General features: G+C 35.4%; 2 protein-coding genes across 3 annotated transcripts in view; one reads left to right on the top strand and one right to left on the bottom strand.

The window, feature by feature from the left end:
• Positions 1–4,250, top strand: part of LOC141442844 (uncharacterized) — a 43,851-nt gene extending 39,601 nt beyond the window's left edge. The window contains exons 2-3 of the mRNA XM_074107986.1: positions 815–908; positions 1,440–4,250. Coding sequence (XP_073964087.1) covers positions 815–908; positions 1,440–1,761 — 416 coding nt within the window. The 3' untranslated portion in view covers positions 1,762–4,250. The remainder of the gene's footprint in view (positions 1–814; positions 909–1,439) is intronic.
• LOC141442825 (transient receptor potential cation channel subfamily A member 1 homolog) overlaps positions 1–14,914 on the bottom strand; it is a 48,992-nt gene that overhangs the window by 21,979 nt on the left and 12,099 nt on the right. The gene's annotated exons all lie outside the window — the stretch shown is intronic.

Raw genomic sequence — 14,914 nt, forward strand, 5'->3', positions numbered from 1 at the left:
GCCCCTTGCTATCTGGTGCCCCTTGCTATCTGGTGCCCTTGCTATCTGGTGCCCCTTGCTATCTGGTGCCCCTTGCTATCTGGTGCCCCTTGCTATCTGGTGCCCCTTGCTATCTGGTGCCCCTTGCTATCTGGTGCCCCTTGCTATCTGGTGCCCCTTGCCATCCGCCCAGAGCGACCGTTTCTCTTGCTCTATCCCAGGACCGGCGTTGCAAACGAGAAGCCCAAAGACGTAAACTGAGGGGTTCCTGAGTCAAGCTTCGTAATTCCTATAACGCCTGCAATACCACACAATGTTTTTCATCACATTTGTGAGGAAAAAAACTGATATTTTATAGATTATAAAATATAACTTGCTTAAAAAATTACTAAAAAAGAGTGTCTGTATATCTATATATAAAAAAAAAAAAATCGTAAAATGTGTTGCTAAGCGCAAAACTCGAGAATGGTTGGACCGATTTCGCTAGTTTTTTTTTTGTTGTGTTTGTTATTGTCAGGAGAGGGTTTTTATGAAAGAAAATTTGGAAAATAACAACGGGGGCGAAGCCGCGGGCAACAGCTAGTACCTAATAGATGAATGGACTTTGGTTCGGTTGCCTTTCCCAAAGCAAATAAAAATAAAACGAAGGCGGCGCGGCAAACAGCCACGACGGATTATAAATTAAATAATTAATTGTAAAATTTAAATATTATCTGTAAATCTGCCAATAAAAAAAATACAGCGAATTAAAGTTAAATTGCAATAAAATTCCTGTTTAAACGAAGTTTAAAGAAAAAATAATAATTTGAAGTATACTTATTTCTTTTTATTACAGGTTTGGATACATCAGAATACTCAACCGGCTTGGAAGAAATGTACTCGGATTTCGACCAGTGGATATGCAAATTCAATGCCAGACTGACATCACGGTAAAAAAACTATACTTATTTACAAGTATGAATAGGTAACAGCACATGAGCATGTAAACTATACTTCTTGACGTGTCTTTTTATTGAAAAACACTTTTGAAAAAGAAGTCACAGCAAATAGTAACAATTAGCAAGGTCATTATGATCATTTACATTATTATGGTATTATAAGTAATAGTTACTGTTTCTAAACGTTTTTCAATAAAATGACGAGTCAGATTGTTTACCCTATTTCTAATCCTAAAAAAAAACGAAGTACCATAGTTTGTTATTCTCAGTGGTACAACACCTGCATTCAAATCTGCGTGCAAAAGTATCTGACGCGGACGTCCTACCCACCCCAGAAACTCATAACTTCTACGCGGAGTCGCGAGCAACATCTAGTTATAATATAATAATGCGACCACATAAATGTATACAAATATTCGATCTTGCAAAATTTATTTTGTGGTAGCGTATTTAAATTCGCGGGGCTTGGAAAAGGGTTAACGCTAGACTTAATGAATTTAATGCTAACCTTTACTTTTCCAGGTTATCCACCGATTCAACTTGCACAGAAGCAGTCAGCACAATAAAACAGCACAAGAGCTCAACAAGAACACAGCAAATCATAGCACAAGATAGCACAGAAAATATACCGCGTTCTGAAGTTACAGTACCGCTGCAGGAAATATTTGTCAATGGGTTACTCGTTCTGCACAAGATTAGGAAAGACCCATTCACCAAAATGACAAATTTTCTTAATATGTTTAAAACAAGTGACGATTTCACAAGCTATGACTACGTTCTGTGGACACTTGTAGGCGAAAATGGGAGAAAGAGCTTTCACAAATACATACGATCGAAAATTTGACAAGAGTTTTTTTTGCAGCCTTTTAAGTATAGGTACTTTATTCAAGGAAAAATCGAAGGTAGTGTTATATATTATACGATAGGAAAAAGCCGGTAGTATCGTCTTATCTATATATATATATATAAGGCAAACTTGACTCACTGGGTTATATATCAACGCACAGCCCAAACCGCTGGGCCTAGAAACTTGAAATTTGGTACAGGTGTTCCTTTCATGATGTAAGTGAGCACTAAGAAAGGATTTTTAGAAATTCATCTCCTAAGTTTTCGATTACATTTAATAATTATCGGTGTAGGTGAAATGGATAAAATTCCCCTCTAAAGGGGTACATTTGTATGGAAATTTTCTCATTTCTGAACTTAGCAGTATAAAAATTGTTATACAGGGTCCTGATTACAAATAAAAATGATCTGTGTAGGCAAAGATAAAGAAAGAAGAAGTAGCTTACTACTTTTTAGGGGGGAGTTTCTTTGAGTCTTCCTTATTTCTAGACTTAAAAATATGACTGGTCACAATTTAAAATGATTCGTATGGTGTTCAATGGGGGAGGGGGTTTTTACCCGACTGCCCGAAGGAGGGTTATGTTTTTCGATCGTATGTATCTATGTATGTATGTATGTAAGTATGTATGTACGTATGTGGGTATGTATGTCCATTTCTTTGGTCCTCGCTGCAGCCTAAACGGCTGGACGGATTGTAACATATGAGGTATCATTGGATTCGTCATAACTGTCGGAGTGACATAGGGCATATAATATTTCAATATGGCGTCTGCGAAAAAAAAATATGGCGAGGGGATAAAAAAATATATTTTATATTGTAACAATATGGGAATCAAATTAAAGCTAATAATTAGCCCATTCTTAATATGTATATATGGGTTATAATACTTTTAATCTACTATTTTCACAGAAATATCAAAAAAGTATAAAATAAAAAACATTAAATTTAAAAAATCAAAAAACCCGACTGCCTCAAAAACTAAAAGGAAGAAAATAAGTCTAGTGGTCTAGAACTCTGTCAAGAAGCTCATTTAAGGTTCAACAGTCGGGACCCATTCAAATCGTAACCAGCTCAAAAAATCTTGGTAATGGGTCCCGACTGTTGAACCTTAAATGAGCTTCTTGACAGAGTTCTAGACCACTAGACTTATTTTCTTCCTTTTAGTTTTTAAGGCAGTCGGGTTTTTTGATTTTTTAAATTTAATGTTTTTTATTAGTTAAGTAGCTAATTTAAAGTTCAACAGTCGGGACCCGTTACTAAGAGTTTTTGAGCGTCACGATTTAAATGGGTCCCGCCTGTTGAACTTTAAATTAGCTACTTAACAGAGTTCTAGACCACTAGGCTTATTTTCATCCTTTTAGTTTTGGCAGTCGGGTTATTTTTTATTTTTTTATTTAATGTTTTATTTATACAACATGTTCAACTAAAATGTGGAAATTAAATTGATATTTAAAATGATGTGTGAAATAAATTTGCTAATAAGTATGCAGTAGGTACCTAACTTAAAGATTACTCATCGGATAGCGCATAATAAAATCCATAATATTAAGGAAGCGTAAATTTTGTGTTTCATCCAAATCCGTTCCGCCGTTTCAGCGTGAAGAAGTAAAAAACATATGCTTTCACATTTACTTATAATATTAAGTAGGATAAAAAGTATCCCATTGTTTTAAGAGCATGACAAGTGAAAAATAAATTAAACTCATATTCATGTAAAGGTCTCAGTTTTCAGGAATATTCAGCCAGCGTAGCTCTTAAACGTAGCTCTTGATTTTTTTCGTGAAAGCGAGATTCCGTGCGGTTTTTACCTATGTTTTATTAAAATCAATCCACCTAGCGTCCGCAACTTTTTTGGCTCTGATGCTCTGACGTTTCATAATCATAATATATTTATTGTGATAACGGGTACAAAATATAGTTATATTGATAATTCAGAACATGACCGTAATCTACCACATGCAATGTGTACAATATTTATGTTTTTATTTTCTTAGTGTTACAAAATTAGCCAATATTTAGAGTTGCAATAGCTATCAAATATCATATGTCAAAAAAATTAAATACAAGGAAAAATATACTATGTCAGTTTCTTAATAATTAACAATGTCAAAAATAACATTATATTATATTAATTATATTAAATGTACCTATTGCATTAAAGTTATTGAAAACACAATCACATTATTTTTTTATTGACGCTGCAGTTGAAAAACTCCTTCATGGAGTAAAAGCAATTATTTAGAAGCCATTCATTTAACTTGGACTTAAACTTGTTGCCCTGCATTTCTTTTATGTCATCCTGCAAGGCATTATATACTCTTATGCACATATTATAAGCATTTCTTTTATAAATATCCGTGTGACCTGGTGGTTGATATAGAAGATTTTTATACTGTGCTCTGGGTGTTTTACCCTTAATTTGCAAACGCGTTTTGAAATACTGTGGGTGCACTCTAACAATGACAAACTTTGCGTATGTACCATCAGCCAAATAAGACAAACAAGTTTATCAAATGAATATGTCGCTATGTACATTTATTGCATTATTATTTTATGACATGCAAACGATTATCAACTTTAGGGTGGTAGACCACATATTTGGCTGATAGTACATACATGCTAAAGGCAAGATTTTAAGTTCGTTTTGAAATTTCATCGCGACATTGTGACAAAAATCAAACCTATTGGCTCTGTGCACGACATTAGCGCCACCTAGCGTCCGCAACTTTATTGGCTCTGATGCTCTGACGTTTTGAAATTTCATTGCAACATTGTGACAAAAATCAAACCTATAACGTATTAATTTATAATACAAAATTACTGTGATACCGTGATTTGGGTGGACAAAAGGTTGTGAATTCATTTTTGGTCATTAAAATTAAATGAGGTAAGTAAAATTTATTCAAGAAGTTTGTTTTATTTTCGTTGTCAGTGTTTGTTTACTTCATGTTTAGTTGTACTTTTACTGTAAAACGAAAAGATAAAGCTATCTTATTGGTTTCTTTGAATAATAGTAAAATTATATAATTGTTCTTATATCGCTAGTAATAAATTAAATATCGTTTTCAGATCAAAATGAGTATCATTTTGAAGACCGGTTTTGTGAGTATCACTCAATATAAAATTTCAACCACAAACCGTTTCATAAGGAAAATTGTTGCTGGACATGTCCGAGATGTAGAGCAAAACAGGCATAGTGTTCAATAATTCAAGCTCGCATCATAACACAAACATCTATTACTAAAATTAGGTAGTTTAAAGTCTATACAAATTGCTTTCTTGATGACAGATTCATATGAGTAGGTATGACAGATGACAGAGCCTACATTATTTCTTCTTTTGGCCACTATGAAAGAAAAAAAGAAAGAAAGAAAGAAAAAAGTATAGGTCCAGATTATTACATAACATGTTGTCACCGAATTTACATTATACTAAATTTCGACTATCTAAATCGGAAGCAGAAACTGGTCGAAAAAAATGCGAATTTCTAGGACATAATTTGAATTGAATTGATAGCTTGTTAAACAAACCTATTTTCCTAAGTTAATTGAGTTTTGTTTCCGATACAACAATTCATAACAACAATATTGCCGAAAAATATGCAGAGAGCGTTTAATTTGCAAAATAGTTATCGTCGGGTTCGGCTTCAAACGCAGAATAATTTCATAAAGTGGCCTTTGATGTGCGCATTATGGCGGGACACACGCGCCTGCGCGATGTCCAACACGCTCGCCAGCTTGTTCGACACGACTCGTTGGGCGTTACGTCTTTACCACCTAAATTCTATCCTACTAATATTATAAGTGCGATATCAAAGCGAAAGTTTGTGAGTGAGTGAGTATGTTTATTACTCCTTCACGCTGAAACGGCCAGACGGATTAGGATGAAAATTGGTATGTAGATAGCTGGACATGTGGAATAAAACATAGGCTACTTTTTATTCCAATATTCCCACGGGATAGGGATAAAATCTCGAAACAACAACCGCTGGACTTACGAATCATGAAATATGACATGATTGTTTTTAATGTAACGTCAATGAAGCCGCGGGTACACACTAGTTAATAATGGATCTGTTTGGATTCCGATTCGCGCTTGCGATTTTTTTGTATAATTGATAAAAGAAAAAATAACTGTCAGATAACTGGTAGATTATTTGATTTATTGATCGATTGGATTTCATTACTTACCTGTCATTGGTCATCGTTCATCCACCATTACCTCTCATCTTTCGTTTTCTAGATTTTTTTTACCGTACAACGGCAAAAACTACTAGACACTGGCAAAATTCTCCTCGAAAGGACAGAGCCATATTTTTTTAAAGAAACAACAAACAACATTGATCGATTGATATTTTTGAAAATCTAACTGACGGACTAATTATGTGTTTTTAGGAATCTAGCCTATTGTAAATAATTGAGATATATACGTATAAGTCATTAAATGATATTGCATTTCTATTAAAAAAATATGTACATCTCGTTAAGTTTTTGACGGGTTCAACAGAGATTTTTTCGAATCGGTGGTGGATTTTTTGACATACTTAAGTGGTTGTTGTAGTCTAAATCGAATAAAGATATTTAGTCTATGTATGAATTTGAACTAAAGTGGCATGAAGCAGCGGTTACCAAACGTTTTTGATGACGGAACGCTTTTCGAAAACTAAATTTTTGCCGGAGCTCTTAAGTACTCAAAAACTGGTTTGATTACTTATTAAGAAATAATAATAATCTATTATCAGATGAGATGATGAGATGTTCATGATATTTGAGTCAAGTAAATGCACATTAACATTTTAGTTCAATAGAAGAAAATCATGGAAAAAGTTTGTGCAGCATCCAGCAATGATAGTCCCATGATATCATCATCGCAATTTACTCAAGCAAAAACACTTAAGATTCTATATTGTACTTGTACCTATGTTAGAAGTAAACTGGAATTCATATGCTTCACAAATTTGGAACCCCTGTTATAAAACATAATTATGTTGACCGAATCGAACGTGTTCAGATGAATTTTATTAAATACCTAATGCTTTAAAGTTAAATGTCCCTATAAGTCGTCCGATTACATCGAAATGTGTAAAAAACACCATCTCATTGCTTTGCATCAGCGCCGTGATATAGCCGATAGTATTTCTAAGTATCATCAATGGTAGCATTGATTATCCGGAACTGCTTCGGAAATTGTCTTAATACGCCCACACGAATAATAGGATTTAATACTCCTATTTTTATTAAATTCACATCAACTAGGTCAGGCGAAATATTCTCAAACACGCCAGCGGTAATTTAAATAATTTGATGGACATTGACATAAAATTTAACTCCAACATTCCTTCCATGAGGTGAAGATTGGCGACCAGGTTCTTTGATTGAGCGCACCGTTGGTATAAGCCTTAAGTCTTGGTATACTCTCTCTCTGGGTAGTGCAGTGCTAACCTAAATTTAAATTTTAATATAACCTGCGGCACTGTCGTATTTTATTTATTTAAACAATGAATTTTTACATATAAATAAAAATAAAAAAAACATATAAAATTAACGTATTTAACTGTCGTATTTAACTTTGTTGTATATTTATTTAAAGGAAATAAGTACTATGTGTTAATACTATGCGTTGAGGAGTGTAGTAATTCCATTTGAAATTCTGTGGTATTTTGTTTCGCATGTTGTGTCGTTTGATATGGCATGGGGTAATGGGAGGGTTCAAGTTAAAAGCTTAAACATGTAAACCATAACTGTGTTGCTATTCCTACTACATTAAAATTAAAACATTAAAACATTAAAACATATATTGTGTTTTAAGCTGTTGGTTCTCCTTTTCACAAGCACACGTGTCGCGACAGGCGCGAATCTCTAGGTGAGTGGCCCGCTTTATTAGTTTGGAGTGGCAACACTGAATATAAAAAGTGACTGCTGTCAGTCTATGGCATGGCGGCTAATAGCGTCAAATGTGAAATGTGTATAAAGTTCATTTTGTGGAAGTCATCAAGCAGCAACTGCAGTATCTCCATCCTCCCAAAGCTGAGTATACCTGAGTATTCCTATTTCTGCTGATCACCGGGTGTCGAGGCGCCTATGGTCTTTTCGGTGTATCACGTATTAACGCTTTTACTGTTGTTTGTACCAATCACACCCTGTGGGGCGCCAGCTCGGATGCATGCCCACACACATGGTGTGGGATCCATCCTGACTGGTGTCTATCTTGGACTCTACCTACAGCTCCATCGGCAACCCAGGGGCATATCTCGCTGTCCACTACGGGACACGGGATCTGGGTTGATTTAGAATCTTGGCGTGCGCAGTGGACCAAGTACTGTTTTGCGAGCGGGCCCGGAGACGTCCGGTTACCCCCTCGCCCCTAGAGTGAGCCTGTATGTTTAGAGCTGTGTCGTAACATTGTGACACGTGATTGAGTCTTGCCGTTCTGATACCAGCTATGTTTTACAGTTGACCGAGAAGTAGTGCACCGAGGAGCGCCACGGGTCTGACCGTGACACTCCGTGGCCGGAGGAGTGATCAGGGTTACTCATCTGGCCATAATTTATGCAGGAGGTGGAAGGAGATTACCAGCGGAGACACATCCAGTAATAATATAAGCGAAGCAGAACTATTGGGAGTTAGCAACCTACAAGAAAATGAATTCAGGTATGTTTAATATATGCTACATCGCGAAAGAAGGAATATATCTCATAATAAGCAAGTCTTACCCACAATATGAAAATATAGAAAGTATAGAGATATATAGATATACAACAAATAATCACCCAATCTTTCGCGATATGGTGGAAGTGCGGGTGAAAACCAAATGATAAACTCCCGTACTAAAATTGAGAAAACCAATGTGGGTACAACTAAATTTGTGTTGCTGGTATTTTTGGCCCCCGCCGGAGTGTCCTACAGGAATGGAAGACATCGGTGGATGAATATTATCGAAGAATGATGCATTGAAAATTTAACTTCAATTTTATTAAGTACTCTGAAACTACAAGTTATGACTTGTAGCGACATCTATTGTTTGATAGTGAAGTAAAGTCTAGTACCTATGGAGGTCAGATGGGCTACTACGAAACTCGCGAATCGAAGTTCGTATCGCACTCTCCCTTTCACTCGCGTATTAAATGTCATAAGCGTCAACGAGACGGCAACATCCGAAGTTCGAGTTTTTGCACTTCGTGGTATAGGACCAGTGTCGCGAGCGCTACTCGTTGCTTCTTTAGTTGGCAGCATTGCTGAAAAAATGGACGCCGCCGAAAATTTTCGTCATTTCTTATTTTGTTTAGTAAATCAACATAAGGAGTACGATAGTATTTAAGCAATTATTCTGTAAATGTATTTCAGGGATCAATTAAGATAAGTTATAGCAATTTACTTTACGGAATGAGTTGTAAAAATATACAACCGGAAGTGAGACCGGACCGTATACGAACATGGTGACCAATCGCGCGAGATAGAGGAAAACATTTTAATTATAATTACTTGGTGAATAAAATAAGAATACTCTTAGTTATTTACTTATAAGAAGAAGTTAATTTTAAGATTAATTTCAGACGTTTAAGTAGAGTATATAAAGTATTACGAGTGTGCATATTGTGATAAAAGTTTGTAATCGTATCGTTTCTTCGAATCGCGGCGCGGTAGATATATCTACCTACCTACCCTGCCTAGGTACTTACCTTTCCGCCATTACTGTATGTCGGCGCTTGAATTTCGTTTGCGAATTTGCAATTGTGAGCTAAGTTTATAAAAATAAGCTGGAAAGTGGTAAAAGGTGTTGAAAAACCAATAAGTGTTCAAAGTCAAAGTCAAAGTCAAAATATCTTTATTCAATTTAGGCCATAACAAGCACTTATGAATGTCAAAAAAAAATCTACCACCGGTTCGGAAAAACCTCTGCTGAGAAGAATCCGGCAAGAAACTCAACGAGGTATATATTTTTTTTTTAAAACAGATTTACAATATTATTAAATGATATGTATACATCACAAGTATTTAACACAACTTTATTTTTAACACAGTAGGTTCGCTATTTGAAGGGATCGCTAATGCGGATCGGAATTATTTCCAAATATCCCTGTCCATGATATAATCATTAACTTTATAATACGCCTTTGATATTAATGTCTTCTTAACAATAGATCTGAATTTTGTATCCGTTTCATTTGTAATATTTTTTGGAATTTTATTATAAAAACGTATGCAATTTCCCAGAAAAGACTTTTTGGTTTTAGCCAGTCTGTAAGATGGAACTTTAAGCTTCCCTGTGTTTCTAGTAGCCTTTGGCTTATCGACGTTAGTGGGAAAATCACATATGTTCTTCCTAACATACATGATTATTTCAAAAACATAAAGCGACGGCAGGGTTAGGATATCTGTTTCCTTAAAAAAAGATCTTAAAGATTCACGCGTCTTCAAATTATAAATTGCTCTAATTGCTCTCTTTTGTAAGATAAAAATTGACTCAATGTCTGCAGCAGATCCCCATAAAATAAGGCCGTACGAAATAATGCTATTAAAGTAAGCAAAATACACCAACCGTGCCGTCGCCACATCGGTTAGCTGCCGTATTTTCCAAACTGCAAAAGCAGCAGAGCTCAATCTACCCGCGATTGCTGTGACGTGAGGTCCCCACTGTAGTTTAGAATCGAGCGTTATTCCTAAAAATACTGTTGATTTTACAAATTCAATAGTTTGACCATTTAACTTTATATTAGAAACTGAATTCGAGCTAGATGAATTTATCAACGAGAATTTAATACATTTAGTTTTCTTAGGATTTAGTAACAAATTATTGGCAGCAAACCATGCGGATATCACGGACAGGGTTTCATTGGGCTTGTTGTGTTACTTTGAGGTGAGTGTCGTAATTATAGGTTGTAAAAGTTTTATCTTACTTTCTGTTGCATGAATGAAAAGCTCCGTACGAGTAAAGTTTTAGATTTCCAAGTAACTTTTTTATGTATTGAAATCGGTTCAAACTTGATCTGGACAAACGAAAATAAGCATAATGTCCGTGTTCAGTGCCGTTTGTCTTGATAGCCAAATCTTGTAGCAAAAACGTTTTGTAAGTGTAAAAGATTTACACACGCGGCTTTTAAGAATTCTAGAAGTTCTCACGTGTGCTGTGCTAAATATCGAATTCTATAGAGTACATACTAAAAAGAAAACTTATTGAAGGCGGTCTCGGTGTCGCCTGCGTGATTTTTGGTACATACGTAGCATATTATGGAAACGTAAATACTACCTATAGGCATGTATAAACTTGGTGTAAGTAATTTTTTAAATTGTTCTTTAAACCACTAGGTACTCGTTCTAAAAGGATCGGTAGCACTCTCCTTACCGACTAAGAAAAGTGCACACTGATACACCTGAAGAAAGTTATGTAAGTAATAATAACTAATACAGTAGATTTAGTTAGACATGTAAGCAACACATACCAATAGAAGTCAATCTATATCATAACATGTAGTGCTGATGATTGAATAATGATGAGATTGAAATTATAACTCAAATAATTATTTTAAATAGTTTGATTCTAACATTTGTTTTGAAAAATAAAATAATAAATACACAGATTATTTAGTTCTCATCTGCTGGACTGAGCTTGAACTTATCATAATTATTTCATAAACCTAATTCATTACAAACTCATTTGATAAATAGGTATAGATTGTTTATGGAGATTTGCTCAGGTACTAATAAAGGTGCAAATGGGCACGGTAGTGCAAATGGGCAAGTTCTAGTTAGGTGTGAAATTCTTATGTAAAAATTTCTGAAGTGTATTGAATACTAGATTTGAATTAACATAAAGATTAATAAATATTATTAGAGGCAGTATGTAAATAATGTTGTTTGTTTGTATGTCTATCTGGGTCAAATTGTGTATTTCCTCACCAAGTGCTTGCTGACATCAGATGGTGTTCAAATTTAGTATGTTCATATAACTCTAGGGATAAAGCTATGACATGGTAATTTGGAGCTGATCTGATGATGGAACCGGAAGGTACCTATAGGAACTCCTCAACTACATATGATAACACCATCGTGCTTGGACTTGTTTGATTTGTTTTGGTGAGCACTTGAACGCTAAGTGGGGTACAATCGTGTACAGTCAGCAGCAATAGTGTAATAAATTACACTATGACTATTTATTTACTTTTAAAAACAGACTTGATAAGTACTTTCAAGACAATTACACAAGTGAACAATGATATGCACGCATCAGCTATAAGCTGCCTGTGCATTATATAAATAATAATAATAATAATATGAAATTGAATGTTTTTAAATAACTTATAATTATATTTTGGCTTTTCTTTTAAACTTGTTTACTATCAATAACTACCTACTATATTAGATTCGGTTTTATACATTGATATCATGTATAGGTAATTAGTAGGTAAAGAGAAAAATGAAAATTATTCCAGATTACTACAAGACAAGATGGATTCTGAGAATGAAGAGACCTCTCTAGATTATATTATAAAATCTAGACTTCACCAAATAATAAGAAGAATAAAAGAGCATAGCGCAGAAGCTGAAGCTTATTGTAAAGAAGGTAGCGATAAGGAAGAAGAGGTGCAAAAGGCAAAAATATGTGCGTCTAAGTTGGAGAATATGATTAAACGATTTACAACGGAACTTAATGAAATTTTTCGGACTTCAAACAATCCATCACCAGACGAAGATCTCTGATATGAGCAACGCTCAAGTTAATGGTGAAGAAATTTTAGCTGAACTAAAAATGTAGACTGTCAGTCAACGTGGATAAGAATAAAAGAGAGATCCAGAGTGACAAGGAGCAAAGCCGTGCGTTTTCAGCGAAACTACCAACTCTTACGTTACCTGAATTTCAAGGAGATGTGTTAAACTTGGTGTGAATTTGGGACATATACAAGTCCAATATTCATGATAGGCCGATACCTGACGTTGACAAGCCTACTTTATCTTAAGTCGACATTAAAGGGTGAACCTAGCAGGATTATAGAATGGGTTTAGAGACTACTAATAAAAACTATGAAATAGCCATTCAAATACTAACAAGCAGATATGGTAAACAATCACAGATTATTGATGCACACACAGTGCCCTTAGCAAAGTAAAAGGCTGCAGATACAAAAATAGAGGATTGTCGGACCACATTAAATGAGTTAGAACGTCATCTCAGGGTCCTACAATCACTTGGTGAAAATACAGATCATAACCATTTACGGTATCTTATTACGGAGAAATTCCAGGAGATCTCATCTACGAAATGAAGATGAAACTGAAAGAAGATACTGTTGGAGAAATGAGAAAGCATATTGGAAGTGATAATATCTGCAAGAGAAGAAGCTAACAATATAAGACCAGATAATAGTCCTACCGAAAAGGGAAACTTTACCGTAGAGACACTACATATAACGCATAAGAATAAAGAACCTTTAAGAAATAAGCCTGCAAGAAGGTACAATAGTTTCAAGAAGGGAAATCACATAAGAAATAATAATATGAGGAGAGAAGAGAATAAAAACGAAAACAAGAAAGGCGAGCGTATACAGAGAATGGAACGAAGCGATTATTCCAGAAGCCAATGTGATACATCACGGAAACGAAAGTATGAACCAATGAGAAATAAGGACAAGAAACAAAGAGAAGGAACAAAGGAATACATAGAGCATAAAAGAAGGAAACTATCTTGCATATTCTGTGAAAGGATCACTATGCTGACCGGTGTCCAGAATATAAGACAATTGAAGAGAGAAGAGCGAAGCTAAATAAACGCTGCTTCAATTGCCTATCAGGAGACCATTTAATGCGTTTTTGCAAAAGTAGAAAGGAATGCGTCTACTGCTACAAGACGGGAAGACATCATCGAGCTTTATGTCCTGAAAAGTTTACAGCCAGAAAGGAAATGTCGTTACCGCAGTGAATAGCGGTGAGTTTACAGTATTCACAGACTGCGATAGTAACAGTGAAGAAGAGAGAGATCAACACAAACCCGTGACATGCAGGTTATTACTAGACTCAGGGTCTCAAAGATCATATGTCACAGTAGAGATTTCCAAGAAACTCAACCTATCGGTGAAGGAAGAAAATAGGCTGTCAAATTTTCGGTTTTGCAAGCGAAACGCCTCGAGAGTATGATAGCCCACGAGTCGAATTTGGAACTAACTACAAGAAAAAATAGTACCTAACGCTGCATGCCAACGAAGTTCCTACAATTAAAAGGAGTAGAAACGCCGGTTATTTTCTCGACAAATGGAAGGATATCACTCTAGCTGACGACGGATCCCTCGGAGATAGAGTAGATATTTTAGTTGGGAACGACTACTATTTTAACTTGATTGGTACAGAAAAGGTACGCCTTCAAGACAACCTATTTATAATAAACTCCGAGTTTGGATGGTTAGTTAGTGGAAGAGTAAATACCAAGGAAAGTGAAAATACTTTTTCGGTTATAACCTACTGTCAAAATCACGATCCGAATTGCGTCTACTTTACTGAACCAGACCTACCTCTAAAAAACATGGACATTTCATTCTTATGGGCTTTAGAAAGTATCGGCATTACGGATAACCGAAAGACCACGAGAGAAGATGAAGCTATTAAGCATCTCAACGAAACCATACGTCATATAGATGGCAGGTACATGGTAAAATGGCCATGGGTTGAAATACCCTCCAAGGATGCCTACTAACTTTGGGTTAGCGTATGGAAGACTGAAAGGCCTACTCCAACGATTGAATGAGAGTTCAATGAAAGAATATCAAATATACTGGAAGAACAACTGAACAATGGCGTCATCGAAATCAATAAATCCAGATGAAGACGTTTAACATCCAGAAATACCTCCTATTCATTACCTTCCTCACCACATGGTGAAACAAGAAGGTAAGAAGGGACGGATTGTGTAACGACGCGTCTGGAAAGTTGAAAGAGAGTAAGAGTTTGAATGAGTGCATGTATAAAGGTCCATCGATGATTGGAGATTTGATAGCATTACTCATTCAATTCAGAAACAAATAAAGTTGCGATAACAGCTGATGTGGAAAAAAGCATTTCTACAAATAGGACTCCAGACTGAAGACAGAGACGTAACTAGGTTCATTTGGATAAAGGACAAAAGTAAACCTCTATCTATGGATAACATTATACATATGCGCTTT

Source organism: Choristoneura fumiferana, chromosome 26, assembly GCF_025370935.1.
Source record: "Choristoneura fumiferana chromosome 26, NRCan_CFum_1, whole genome shotgun sequence".
Lineage (NCBI taxonomy): Eukaryota > Metazoa > Arthropoda > Insecta > Lepidoptera > Tortricidae > Choristoneura > Choristoneura fumiferana.